The sequence below is a fragment of the Dendrobates tinctorius genome, unplaced genomic scaffold, assembly GCF_039654945.1.
Source record: "Dendrobates tinctorius isolate UK_male_01 unplaced genomic scaffold, ASM3965494v1 ptg000101l, whole genome shotgun sequence".
Lineage (NCBI taxonomy): Eukaryota > Metazoa > Chordata > Amphibia > Anura > Dendrobatidae > Dendrobates > Dendrobates tinctorius.
Window position 1 is genome coordinate 1,017,761 of NW_027361769.1, and position 15,166 is coordinate 1,032,926.

Sequence of the window (15,166 nt, forward strand, 5' to 3'; positions counted from 1 at the left end):
CCTTCACTATAAAGCCTGGGCCTCATTATACAGCTGTACAGGGGTCTAGTGAAGGCTTTTTAGCCCTTTCCTCAGTCTGTAGCTCCTGGGAACAGGCCCTCACTCCTCTCCCTTCACTATAAAGCCTGGGCCTCATTATACAGCTGTACAGGGGTCTAGTGAAGGCATTTAGCCCTTTCCTCAGACTGTAGCTCCTGGGAACAGGCCCTCACTCCTGTCCCTTCACTATAAAGCCTGGGCCTCATTATACAGCTGTACAGGGGTCTAGTGAAGGCTTTTTAGCAATTTCCTCAGACTGTAGCTCCTGGGCACAGGCCCTCACTTCTGTCCCTTCACTATAAAGCCTGGGCCTCATTATACAGCTGTACAGGGGTCTAGTGAAGGCTTTTTAGCCCTTTCCTCAGTCTGTAGCTCCTGGGAACAGGCCCTCACTCCTCTCCCTTCACTATAAAGCCTGGGCCTCATTATACAGCTGTACAGGGGTCTAGTGAAGGCTTTTAGCCCTTTCCTCAGACTGTAGCTCCTGGGAACAGGCCCTCACTCCTGTCCCTTCACTATAAAGCCTGGGCCTCATTATATAGCTGTACAGGGGTCTAGTGAAGGCTTTTAGCCCTTTCCTCAGACTGTAGCTCCTGGGAACAGGCCCTCACTCCTGTCCCTTCACTACAAAGCCTGGGCCTCATTATACAGCTGTACAGGAGTCTAGTAAAGGCTTTTTAGCCCTTTCCTCAGACTGTAGCTCCTGGGCACAGGCCCTCACTCCTGTCCCTTCTGTATAAAGCCTGGGCCTCATTATACAGCTGTACAGGGGTCTAGTGAAGGCTTTTTAGCCCTTTCCTCAGACTGTAGCTCCTGGGAACAGGCCCCTCACACCTGTCCCTTCACTATAAAGCATGGGCCTCATTATACAGCTGTACAGGGGTCTAGTGAAGGCTTTTTAGCCCTTTCCTCAGACTGTAGCTCCTGGGAACAGGCCCTCACTCCTGTCCCTTCACTATAAAGCCTGGGCCTCATTATACAGCTGTACAGGGGTCTAGTGAAGGCTTTTAGCCCTTTCCTCAGACTGTAGCTCCTGGGAACAGGCCCTCACTCCTGTCCCTTCACTATAAAGCCTGGGCCTCATTATATAGCTGTACAGGGGTCTAGTGAAGGCTTTTAGCCCTTTCCTCAGACTGTAGCTCCTGGGAACAGGCCCTCACTCCTGTCCCTTCACTATAAAGCCTGGGCCTCATTATACAGCTGTACAGGAGTCTAGTAAAGGCTTTTTAGCCCTTTCCTCAGACTGTAGCTCCTGGGCACAGGCCCTCACTCCTGTCCCTTCTGTATAAAGCCTGGGCCTCATTATACAGCTGTACAGGGGTCTAGTGAAGGCTTTTTAGCCCTTTCCTCAGACTGTAGCTCCTGGGAACAGGCCCCTCACACCTGTCCCTTCACTATAAAGCATGGGCCTCATTATACAGCTGTACAGGGGTCTAGTGAAGGCTTTTTAGCCCTTTCCTCAGACTGTAGCTCCTGGGAACAGGCCCCTCACACCTGTCCCTTCACTATAAAGCATGGGCCTCATTATACAGCTGTACAGGGGTCTAGTGAAGGCTTTTTAGCCCTTTCCTCAGACTGTAGCTCCTGGGCACAGGCCCTCACTCCTGTCCCTTCACTATAAAGCCTGGCCTCATTATACAGCTGTACAGGGGTCTAGTGAAGGCTTTTTAGCTCTTTCCTCAGACTGTAGCTCCTGGGCACAGGCCCTCACTCCTGTCCCTTCACTATAAAGCCTGGCCTCATTATACAGCTGTACAGGGGTCTAGTGAAGGCTTTTTAGCCCTTTCCTCAGACTGTAGCTCCTGGGAACAGGCCCTCACTCCTGTCCCTTCACTATAAAGCCTGGGCCTCATTATACAGCTGTACAGGGGTCTAGTGAAGGCTTTTTAGCTATTTCCTCAGACTGTAGCTCCTGGTCACCATGTGATTTCACCATAACCCTAACAAGCTAATTAAGTTGTGAAATCTTGATCAAAATCATCTCAGTACACAAATCTCCAAGGGTGCCCAAAGTTTTGCATCGCCCTTTTTCCTTTTTGCAATTATGAAATTGTAAAAAAGTCTATATATATATTTTTTTAATATTATTTTTGTCTAAAATACAAAGGCCATGTGTCATCTTAGAGGTTCGGCCTTTTAGAGATCATTTCATCTTCATCTTACTACTGCTCACAATAACGGTCATTTTGACCAGGGACGCCCACACTTTTACATGCCGCTGTCAATGCTTCGTCCCGCTGGTGCTCAATATTTAATAGGGTCTCGCTATTAAACTTAATGAAAAGTTCGGTGAATTTCTTTGAGCTGTTATTACTAGAGATGAGCGAATATCGTCGGAGAAGTTGTTATTGGCTAATATCGCTTACCGAATAGCTGCATCGGGACCCCGGATCCCTGGAGCGCTCCCGATAATCAGCTGCGTGTGTCGCCCTCCATGCAGGTGCTGTGACTATCACACAGCGCGACACACGCAGCTGATTATCGGGAGCGCTCCAGCACACTGAGTCCTGCACACACTGAGGCCCCTGATCATGTGACCCCTGACTCCTCCCCTCCTGTGACCTCATCACAGGTCCTGTGCACAGAGCAGTCATATATGTGGCGGATGCTCCTGGATCTTCTGCTTTCTGGGCCGGTTCCTCCTGTGAGTCCTATTAACCCTTTCGCTCCCTGTATTCTCCTTTCTGACAGGACAATATCTGAATCCGGACAGTGTGACAGGAATTTAAGCAATGTGGAAGGAAAAAATGACAATTGTACTTTATTTCCTCACAAAAATGTGACTTTAGCCCCAAAATTGGCAGCGTAACAAATCCTTATTTTCCCCACTGTAGTCTGTAGACTCCATATACAGATCCCTTAAGTGTGAAAAGAGCTGAATTCCCCACTTAAGTTATTGCATTTTGGAAATTGCCCCCACTGGGAATTTATCTCCAGGTAAAGGCACAATTGTGTCTCCATGGGGGTTGTGCTCACAGCCCAACATCGTGTGGCCTCCAAAGAAATGCCACCCCACACCATTACTGACCACTGCCAAACCGGTCATGCTGAAGGATGTTGCAGGCAGCAGATCGCTCTCCACGGCGTCTCCAGACTCTGTCACGGCTGTCACATGTGCTCAGTGTGAACCTGCTTCCATCTGTGAAGAGCACAGGGCGCCAGTGGTGAATTTGCCAACCCTGGTGCTCTGTGGCAAATGCCAAGCATCCTGTACGGTGTTGGGCTGTGAGCACAACCCCCATCTGTGGACGTCGTGACCTCAGACCATCCTAATGGAGTCAGTTTCTAACCGTTTGTGCAGACACATGCACATTTGTGGCCTGCTGAAGATCATTTTGCAGGTCTCTGGCAGTGCTCCTCCTGTTCCTCCTTGCATAAAGGTGGAGGTAGCGGTCCTGCTGCTGGGTTGATGCCCTCATACGGCCCCCTCCACATCTCCTAGTGTAATGGCCTGTCTCCTTGTAGTGCCTCCAGCCTCTGGACACTACGCTGACAGACACAGCAAACTTTCTTGCCACAGCTCGCATTGATGTGCCATCCTGGATGAGCTGCACTACCTGAGCCACTTGTATGTGTTGTAGAGTCTGTCTCATTCTACCACAAGTGTGAAAGCACAACCAACATTCGAAAGTGACCAAAACGTCAGCCAGAAGCATTGGTACTGAGATGTGGTCTGTGGTCCCCACCTGCAGAACCGCTCCTTTATTGAGGGTGTCTTGATAATTGCCAATAATTTCCTTCTGTTGTCTATTCCATTTACACAACAGCATGTGAAATTGATTGACAATCAGTGTTGCTTCCTAAGTGGACAGTTTGATTTCACAGAAGTTTGATTTACTTGGAGTTATATTTTGTTGTTTAAGTGTTCCCTTTATTTTTTTGAACAGTGTATATAGATAGATTTTTTTTCTTTACGTTGGAGGGCCCAATTCCAGCTATTGCTGTGGGATCTGTGATTTCTATCTACTCCACTGTGTACAGGATAACAGAGTATAATAAAGTAGTTATGGACGTGACGTAACTAACATTGTGCAGTGACTCTGCTTTCCATATAGTGATGGATATTTCTTGTTGCTGAAACTGTGATTTTTTTCCCCCTTTAAACCTTTTTTAAACCCCTCTGATCAGTGCGATCGCACAACATACAAGCCTCTGATGGCTCCGGTGATGCCCTGTACTACTGTAGTGCCGTGTATCATCGCTGCCTGTCAGTGTAATACTAACGGCCCCATACACGTGAGACCAGAGTTGGCTGAGCGGTCATTTGGCAGACGGCGATCTCTCCCGACTCCCCCATACACACAAATATTCCAGCTTTCCTGTGGTCTGTATGAGAGAGTCGCCTCCAGACTCCTCTAGAGGAGGATTATCTACAGGAAGAACAAACGGATTATCCTCTGAAATTCAGGATGCCAGATCCTTCTCTGTCCTGACATCATCTGTCGGGAGGCCCCCAAATACATTATATGGTCGGCCAAACCCCCCGAAATCAGTGCTTTCATGGAGCTTTAGTCTAATGTGTATGGGGGCGTTATAAGGTAACTTATTGGACGCTGCCTCTGGCCCGGCCAAATAGACCTTCATACATTGCAGCCCAGACACCATTATTAGGCATGTAAGTATCGGAGTAACTAGGACGCCCCATACTATCGAGTACTTGGAGGCAGGGGGCATTCAGCCGAACTCTGTCACACCTTCTTAGATGTCATATTTGCTTTTCACAGCAGCAAGTGGTTAAACTGCCAGGGTTTTTGTTGCCGCCTCATCTGTGCCGTCCCTGCGGTGTACATCTATGTTCTGGGGCCCAAAAAGATTAATTTCCTTTTAATAAATGTTTAACATGTTAAAAATTATAAAATGTATCTTCTGCTTTTTACATATTTTTTTCTTCTTACAAGAATTGTTGGAGCCAATTTTCTTTAGAAACATTTTAATATCGGCTTTTTCTGGAGTTTTTCTTGTAATATAGGAAAGCCTAAGGCCAGAAATAATCCCCATAAATCACTGTACATGGAGACTTTGGGATCAGATCATTTCTGTCCGTTGTGTTTGTGGAAGCAAAAAATCTTTTCTAAAAGCCTCAAACTTCTGTGTGTGACTCAGAGCTGAGATCTAACGTGAGAGAAGATTCCAGTGCGGGGAAGACGGGAAACCTTCATATAGACGGCCGGTGGGGATGGAGGCAGTGACCGACTCTGGCCAAATCTGTCTCTAGAGCCGCAGTAGAAGATGAAGATGTCGTCCTCATCATGAAGGAGTTATTTCTCATGTCACGTGTAATGAATATCTCCTGCAGTATTGCTAATGCCGATTCCAGTGTCGGTAATGAGACGAGAATTAGCGTTATGGAAGATGAGTCTATGAGGAACGTGTTCAGCTGCCGACTCCGAGGTGGAAACTGCTTGTTGTCTGTGGCCTAAATATATAGGTTTTATTAGTAGATGTCAGGGAAGAAAACTAAACCCTGTAAGATAATAAATCTCCTCCTATGTTTCCCTTATTATCTCCAGTAATTGTATTATTACACAGGATTCTTATGATGTTACATCGGATCATCTTCTTCTCATTCAGGTCTCTACAATATCGGATCCTCTCAGTGAAGATCTTCTACAGAAGAGAATTTTCCTGATTTACCCATCAAGGATGGATATGGACAGAGACAAGATGGCGGAGAGGATGTTACACCTCACCCTAGAGATCCTCTTCCGTCTCACTGGAGAGGTGAGAGATTCTGATGACGTCACATTACATCATTCTTATCTATGGGAATAAGAGATGGACAGAACTGGAGAGGTGAGGACTCTGGAAATGTCTGGAGTGAGATTTATTAATGTTTCTCTCCATAACCAGGATTACACAGTGGTGAAGAAGACCTCTAGTGATCGCTGTCAGGACCCTGTGTCTGAGGGATGTGGAAGACCCCTGAGCCCAATCACGGGGCCTCCACCTCACCCCCTGATCCATGAGGACATCAATGACCAGAAGATCCTAGAACTCATCTACAAGATGATGGAGCTGCTGACTGGAGAGGTGACACTGCTGGGAATGCTGGGACATTATACAGTAACACTATGAAGGGATCGAGGGGATGACGGTATCATTGTATGTATCAGGTTCCTATAAGGTGTCAGGATGTCGCTGTCTATTTCTCCATGGAGGAGTGGGAGTATTTAGAAGGACACAGAGATCTGTACAAGGACGTCATAATGGAGGTTCCCCAGCCCCTCACATCACCAGGTAATAGGACTAAATACACACGGCCTATAATTATCTGTATGTAAAGAATGAATTCAGTCCCTGTATGTGTTTCCTCCAGATCTGTCCAGTAAGAGGACAACACCAGAGAGATGTCCCCGTCCTCTTCTTCCACAGGACTGTAACCAAGAAGATCCCAGTGCTCCCCAGGATCATCAGGTAGATGGAGAGAAGGTGTCAGGAGATCTCCCCTATGATGTGTAGACGGCTGTGATGGTCTTGTGCTCAGTCTTGTTTTATCCTCCAGTATTACATGTTTTATACTTGTATAATGAGAACGGTGGAGATGGCAGGATTAGAGCTGATCATAGATGGGACTTCTCCATCTGTCTGTGACTTTTACAATATTTGTTTCAGGGTGAAGATCTGACCCATATTAATACTACAGAGACATATGTGAGGGGTGATGAGCGGTGTAAAGAGGAGATTCCCACATATGACTACCCAGGTGAGTAGTAACCACTGAATGCAGAGAAGTCACAGATTCCTCTCAGTCACCGGCTGTGGCTGCTTTATCGGTGGTGTAGTCCGGCCGTATTACCATGATCACCATTTTGCCTCTACACCACAACATTCTCCTCCACCCAAAACTGTTCAAATGACTTTGGGCATTGAAAGACCTTTTTTATAGAACTTATAACCTGGAGTATCCACCTACCCCCTGGGATTAATGTGAGGGTGATCCCTTAAAGCAAGATCTATGTGATTGCTTGTACCTGACCTAATATAGGCCGAGTGCGCGCTTAAAGAGTCACACCGAACACAGAGTTAGATGTCTACCCCTTTCTCAGCAAAGGCTTGCACACAACTGAAGTTTATTCTTATGACAGAGAGACAGGAAATGGGTGTCACACAATCTTCTGAGTAGCCAGTGTCAGTCTATGATAGGTCCATTTCATCTTCACTTCCATATATGGTATCCAGTATCTCAGCTTCTGCATTCCAAGGATTCATTCCAGGGTGTTGTCTGAAGACACAGACGCCATCTTGGTACACCATATCTGAACTGACTTATATAAGATTTAATAGTTGATTTCCTTAGCCATTCTCTCCTTCACATTAGGAGACACTGATCGTTACCTGCCCAGATCTGTAACTATAAAGCCAAATGACAGCGTACGTAGAATGTGCTGACAAGATAGAAAATCACTTGAAGAAAAATCTTATGCTGGGCCTGTAAGAGAAAGCGGAGGGTAATGATGCTGTTGGCTTCCTAGATTCCTGAGATCTTATCGGATGAATCTTCTCTCCCTTTTGTGCTGCTGAATGTATTATGGTCCCTACAAGACCAGGTCCAGTCTTTCTGGCCAAACTTCCCTTTTATGAGCGACAACAGTAAATGTGCAGTGAGGCCAAGTGTGAATTTCTGTCCAATAACAGCAGAGTTTCCCTTTATCCTGACTTTTCAATTTGTATTAAAACCAACTAACTTCCAGGAGGATTGTGATAATCTCCAGGACAAACATTCCACCGGTGCCCTGATAGATCTCTAAGCTGTGCGTGGCTGATGGCTGTAATATACATTTATTCCCGCCTGCAGGAGATGTGTTGGCTCCAGCCCTGGTGTCATGGATTCACTCCACGTCATAAATTACATTGTTTCTGATCCTAAGGAATTCAGATTACTGCACAATCTCTCCTGAAATGGGGAGCAATATTATTTTCTCTAATCTTCTGGTCAGGATTCATAGTAGCTCCAATGGTCCACCATAAATGAGGGCAACTCTGGTTTACTGTTGTGTAATCTGTATTTGTAGCTTTCAGTTAATGAGATTCTCGTGCTCTGGGGCGGGGCTGTGGGTGGGGCTGTGGGTGGGGCTTTATGTGGTGCTCTGATTACATATTCATCTGTATTGGCTTATGACAGGTCGCTGACCCCTCACTGACCTGCCCCCCATTATTACATAATGCATATAATAGCATTGATATTATTGGTGATAATGCCTATAATATTGTGGCTATTGTGAGGCTTACAAAAAAATTACATCCAGCAAAATGACACCAGCGGCCCCTGTCCAGTAGCCTCTATCTCTTACTTATAGATGCTACTGTGCAGGCGCCGCCATGACCGGTGACATTTTGCTGGATGTAGTTTTTTTTCTAAGCCTCACAATAACATATTGTGCCCAGCTTGTGTCTCTGGAGACCTCCCCCACCTACCCCCGGAAATTGTTAAGTCAACTCTACTCAAATGTGTCTGTCACTAAATAAACCAAATGCTTGAATGTCAAAACAGTTCAAAACCGTGGTTCTGTGTGGAAGATTGTAAAGCCGTCATGGAGGCATAAGGCTGGCAGTGATGGGCATTGTGGGTAATAATAGCGGGGATCATGCCTCATTCCTCTCTAGGAACATACACGACATCTTCTCTGGGGGTTCTTTCTTGTTTCAGTTACTGGGATGAGTGCAATAAAATGTCGCTCAGTGAGTCTTCTCACATCTTCAGATTCTAAAGGATTGGCGGGGACAAAATTATCAAAAACAAGATTTTCAGTGACCTTTTCCTGATAATCAAAGAAAGTATCTGCATTTCCGGCTTTTTTGTATAACACAAAAGAATTATATGTGGCCACCTGAAACAAATACATGACTAACTTTTTATACCAGACATATGATTTTCTTGATACCTGGTATGGCTGTAGAACCTGATCTGCAAGGTCCACACCCCCATATATTTGTTGTAGTCAATGACAGACACAGGTTTTGGAGTAGTGGATCCCTGTTGGTCTGCAGTGGCCCTTGTGGCATCTGTGTGGATCGAGCTCAGGATAAAAATATCATTTTTATCCTTATACTTAAGGGCAAGCAGCTCTCCATTGTGTAAAGCCCCTGACTGCCCCTTTCAGAACTTTTTGCTGACCAATGATTGTGGAAACCCCTGACGGTTTTTCCAAATGGTCCCACAAGCCCCTATGTTATGTTCAACCAGACTTTTAAATAGAGGTATGCTGGTGTAGTAGTTGTCAACATACAGATTGCAGCCTTTTTGTAAAAAAGGAGTTATCAGCTCCCAAACGATTTTTCTGGATGTCCGCAGATAAGTAGGGTGTGACTTGAACAGGGCGGTTGGACCAATAGGACTGAATGCTAATTTCTTTAACAAGCCACATAGCGAATGTAAGTCCTAAAAATGTTTTAATTTCTAGGACATTAGTTGGTTCCACAAATTTGACCTAGCATAATAGGATCGTGGATTCTGGTTGATGAATTGGGACACATATAAATCTGTAGGACAATATGCTCTAGCAAGCTATCGGTCAGAAACAAACTAAAAAAATAATTGGTCCCAAATTTTCCACCTCCACATTTATACCAGGAATGGCATTACAATGAGGGATGAATGGAGTAGCCGAATCCGAAGCCTCCCATCTGGGAAATGCTACATCAAGAGGCAAAGCCCCTTGGACATTGGTGTGCGCCAATTCACGAGCACTAGGGACAGCGCTAGTACTGGGCATTGTTCCCTGAGTTGGAGACATTTCTCCAGAAGCGCTATTTGTCCTTCTTGTTGTACTGGTCCTTGTGTGTGAGGATGGACCAGAATCACTGCTCATTTCTGAGCTATCACTGTCGCTGCTACTAAAGCCCTTGAAATCCACATCGCCATCTGACACTGCACTTTCTTCACTGTCAGAACATAAAAGTGCATAAGCCTCCTCTGCACTATAATACTGACGGGCCATTTTATTTGTTTTTATTTCTTTTTCCGGAAATAGAAATCTCTGACATGACTGACGTGACCAAATTATTGGGGAGACAATTGAGAAAAGCCTAATTCTTTAGCCTAACAGTAACTAACTTTAGCATGACCCTAACCCTAACTTTAACCTAAAAGTAACCCTAACTTTACCCCAACACTAACCCTAACTATAGCACTAACTGTAGCCTGCCTTATCTGTTTTTCTATTGACAAATTATGGACCTGAGTGGGGACTTATTTTTTGTGAGATAAGAATTGGTATTATTTTTGCCTACATATCATTGATTGGTTTCTTTTTATTTGATATTTGGGAGGCAGAATGAACAAACAGTTGAACACCGCACACTAGTGGTTCATCCAACAAGGTTTTCTATTAGACTGTGAACAGTTATTGTCTTGGTAAATAATTAAAGTTTTTTACATAGCTTGCCATTTTTATGGACAGTTTAAGTAGAAATGTTTAAAAATATAAAACTCAAGGATGTTTTTTATCTTAGCAGATGACTGTACCAGGAGATCAGAGGGACAGCTGACATCTTCAATTTTTAAATCTGATAATCTTGAGATCCTACAAGATACAACTGAAGTGAATGCCATTACTCCAGATATACCATCATCCATTTACAGCAAAGATCTGTCATCTTATCCTATGAAACAGGTCCCATCTTCTGATTCATTACTGACTACTAAGGAAAATAAAAGTCACAAAAGAGGCAGTAAAAAACAAACTGCTCCTAAAGCAAAAAAGTCATTTTCATGTTCAGAATGTGGGAAATGTTTTAACAAGAAATCTCATTTTGTTACTCACCAGAGAACTCACACAGGAGAGAAGCCTTTTTCATGTTCTCAATGTGGGAAATGTTTTATCGATAAATCAGAATTGGTTGGGCACCAAAGAACTCACACAGGGGAGAAGTCTTTTTCCTGTTCAGAATGTGGGAAATGTTTTAACTGGAAATCACAATTGGTTAATCACCATAGAACTCACACAGGGGAGAAGCCTTTTTCCTGTTCAGAATGTGGGAAATGTTTTATCAATAGATCAGAAGTGGTTAGGCACCAAAAAACTCACACAGGGGAGAAGCCTTTTTCCTGTTCATTATGTGGGAAATGTTTTAACCGGAAATCAGATTTGGTTAATCACCATAGAACTCACACAGGGGAGAAGCCTTTTTCCTGTTTGGAATGTGGGAAATGTTTTAACAAGAAAGAGCATCTTATTAGTCACCATAGAATTCACACAGGGGAAAAGCCTTTTCCATGTTCAGAATGTGGGGAATGTTTTAACCGGAAATCAAATTTGGTTATTCACCATAGAACTCACACAGGGGAGAAGCCTTTTTCCTGTTCGGAATGTGGGAAATGTTTTAACAAGAAAGAGCATCTTATTAGTCACCTTAGAACTCACACAGGGGAGAAGCCTTTTTCCTGTTCAGAATGTGGGAAATGTTTTAACAGTAAATCAGATTGTGTTAAGCACCAGAGAATCCACACAGGAGAGAAGCCTTTTTCCTGTTCAGAATGTGGGAAATGTTTTAACCGGAAATCACAATTGGTTAATCACCAGAGAATTCACACAGGGGAGAAGCCTTTTTCCTGTTCAGAATGTGGGAAATGTTTTGTCAACAAATCAGAATTGGTTAGGCACCAAAGAACTCACAGAGGGGAGAAACCTTTTTCATGTTTAGAATGTAAGAAATGTTTTATCCGGAAATCACAAGTGGTTAATCACCAGAGAATTCACACAGGGGAGAAACCTTTTTCATGTTCAGAATGTAGGAAATGTTTTAACCGGAAATCAAATTTGGCTAATCACCATAGAACTCACACGGGGAAGAAGCCTTTTTCCTGTTCAGATTGTGGGAAATATTTTAACCAGAAAGTGCTTCTTGATCGCCATCAGAGCAGTCACACAGAGCAGAAGCCTTTTTCATTTTCTTAATGTGGGAAATATACTTGGAAATCAAGTGTTAATAAACATCAGAGACGTCACATAGGGGAGAAGCCTTTTTTATGTTCATAATGTTGGAATAGTTTTAACCAAAATTAAATCTTCTTAAATGGGTTGTCTCTTGTCATTCCTCATGTTTGCTGACAAAAGGATAAAACTAAACTTTATTAATTCCAAATCTAAAACTATACCCATAATTTGCCCCTGAAGGTTAGTCAATAGATGACTAATAGAAAAAACATATATCCCACAGTTCAGTATATAGGGTGAGGTGACGTGTACACACTCACTCTCCAAGCCTCTCATTTCTATGGGTTTCATCGTCCTCGCCAAAGGTGACTCATCAGGAGACTATTTAATATTGACCTATATTCAAGCAAGACTATACAAAAAAACTAAAATCATGTATCATGTTATCCAAAACAGTCAGAAAACTAGCCACATATTGGCAGATCCCAGACCTCAAACTATATACTTGGTAAGTTTATAAGCCACTCCAGTGTCAGGAATAGATAGTATGTGAAAATATAGTACAGATGCTTGTGTTTTTTCTCCTATAGGGACTGCCCTAGTTTGGTATTGTAACTGCTGTTACTGTATATACTCGCGTATAAGCCGAGATTTTCATCCCATTTTTTTGGGCTAAAAGTCCCCCTCTCTGCTTATACATGAGTCATAAATGCCAGAAGGTTGGCGGAGGAGAGGGAGCGGGGGGGGTGTCAGATCATACTGACCCACCCCTGGCGTGTCTCTGCAGCCCCCCTGCTTGTCCCATGCTCTCAGGCACCTTCCTTCATTGGTCACGTGGTACCGCTCATTAAAGTCATGAATATGTGCATATTCATGACTTTAATGAGCAATACCACGTGACCGCTGAAGGCAGGCGTGAGAACAGGGCTGCAGAGACCGCGCCAGGAGGGCGTAACTATATGCGATATTCACCTGTCCCCGTTCCAACGCTGCTTGCCGCTGTTTGCTGGGTCCTCTGTCAGTGACATTCAGGCAGCAGAGGGTGCGATGATGTAGTTAGTGTGCGCCCTCTGCTGCCTGAAGGTCACTGACAGAGGACCCGGCAGATAGCGGCGAGCAGCATTGGAATGGGGACAGATGAATATCTCAGGTGCCGGGTCCTGACCCAGCGTTGACACCAGCATCCGTCCCACATAGATCGCCGGTGTCCCCACCTGCTCAGGACACCGGCACCTGGCCCCCAGCGACGAGAGGTGAGTATGTCATTTTTTTTATTTGCACCAGCATATGGGGCTTATTCTATGGAGCATCTTATGGGGCAGCATATGGGGGCATAATCTATGGAGCATCTTATGGGGCAGCATATGGGGGCATAATCTATGCAGCATCTTATGGGGCAGCATATTGGGGCATAATCTATGAAGCATCTTATGGGGCAGCATGTGGGGCCTATTCTATGGAGCGACTTATGGGGCTGTCACATGTACCTGTCCTGTGTGACACGACCCGCAGGTCGGTAACTAAAACAACAAGACCAACACGTGTAACTGTCCTGTGTGACACGACCCGCAGGCCGGTAACAAACAACAAGACAAAGGGGAAGGGAAAACAGTTACAATGGTGGGCCCTGCAATAGGAAACGGGGACGTGGAGACCTCCCTCACTCCCCTGAGGCAGTGTCCCTGAACACTCCTAGCGTTCCCTATATAGGCTCTTCACCTGTCGCCGAGCAGGATACCTGTGTCCCTAACTCACCCTGCACCTATCCCTTTCTAGGGAACTGGGTGATGCGGACACTGGTCCCCACCGCTGTACTAATACACACCAAGGAAAATATACAAATGGGAAAACACCAAAAACACTTATCTTGCTCTGCTGCAGCACCGGGCAGCAGAGTGCATCACCGGATTAACTTTTCGCAGTGGCTCGACACCTCAGCCAGCTGCCACCTTCACCATCTCACTCTTCTGCAGACACCGGGCAGACAGAGTTCAACACCAGTTTCAGCAGTGGCTCTACACCTCAGAGCCAGCTGCCCACTTCACCAGGTTTCAGCAGTGGCTTAACACCTCAGCCAGCTGCTCCCTTCACCGTGGTTGGAATCCAACTAAGGAAAAGCTGCTATCACCAACACCTGCTGATAGACCAGCTGACCTCATATAGCAAAGGAGGAGCGGTCACATGAGCAGGGACCAAAAACATGCAATAACCCCAGTGACCACCGGGAGCAAAAGGCAACCAATAGAACCTATCAGGCTGTAGTGACACTTGTGGCCACCGGGGGCAGAAACCCATATTAAGCCCCAGAAGCCTGAAAAGGAAAAAAAAGGTTTACGGGAAGGAATGCATAATCTGACACGGATCCAAGAATTGGACCGTGACAGGGGCAGCATATGGGGCATAATCTATGGAGCAGCATATGGGGCATAATCTATGGAACGTCTTATGGGGCCATAACCTTTATGGAGCATCTTATAGGGCCATAACCTTTATGGAGCAGCATATGGGGCATAATCAATGGAGCATCTTATGGGGCCATAACTTTTATGGAGCAGCATATGGGGCATATTATTCTATAGAGCATCTTATGGAGCCTTTATTAACCTTTGTGCAGCATTATATGGGGCGTATTTTGTATGGAACATCTTATGGGGCCATCATGAACTGTATGGAGCATTATATGGGGCTCCTGATTCAATATGGATATTCAAAAACATTTAACCTACTGATGTCTCAATTAATTTTACTTTAATTGGTATCTATTTTTATTTTTGAAATTTACCAGTAGCAACTACATTTTCCACCCTAGGCTTATACTCGAGTCAATAAGTTTTCCGAGGTTTTTGTGTCAAAATTAGGCGGGTCAGCTTATACTCAGGTCGGCTTATACACGAGTATAAATTGTAATTAGTATTGCAGACAAATTGTCCTAGACTAAACTCAGTTTTCAGTCGGCCCAATATGTACCACTCAGGGAAAACTTACCTGCTCCAAGGATCATTAGCAGCTTCTACCTAATGGCCATGCTGCGGTCTGTCAGGGAATGAGTGCAATATCGTTATAAAGACTAGGGATATGTGCAGTCATAATGCCTGGGAGATCTGTGCCATTATTTAGTATGAATATGGAAATTATCTCTGACAGGTAAGTGTTCCCTGAGCGGTATATACGGTATTTTCACATACTATCTATTCCTGACACTGGAGGGGCTTATAATCTTACAAAGTATATAGTTTGAGGTCTGGGATCTG

At 44.7% G+C, this 15,166-nt stretch overlaps 1 protein-coding gene across 1 annotated transcript in view; it reads left to right on the forward strand.

Annotated features, from left to right (window-relative positions):
* Positions 1-12,060, forward strand: part of LOC141099695 (uncharacterized) — a 103,750-nt gene extending 91,690 nt beyond the window's left edge. The window contains exons 8-9 of the mRNA XM_073587656.1: positions 6,661-6,742; positions 10,495-12,060. Of these exons, the coding sequence (XP_073443757.1) occupies positions 6,661-6,742; positions 10,495-11,936 (1,524 nt within the window). The 3' untranslated portion in view covers positions 11,937-12,060. The remainder of the gene's footprint in view (positions 1-6,660; positions 6,743-10,494) is intronic.
* Positions 12,061-15,166: the final 3,106 nt, after the last annotated feature.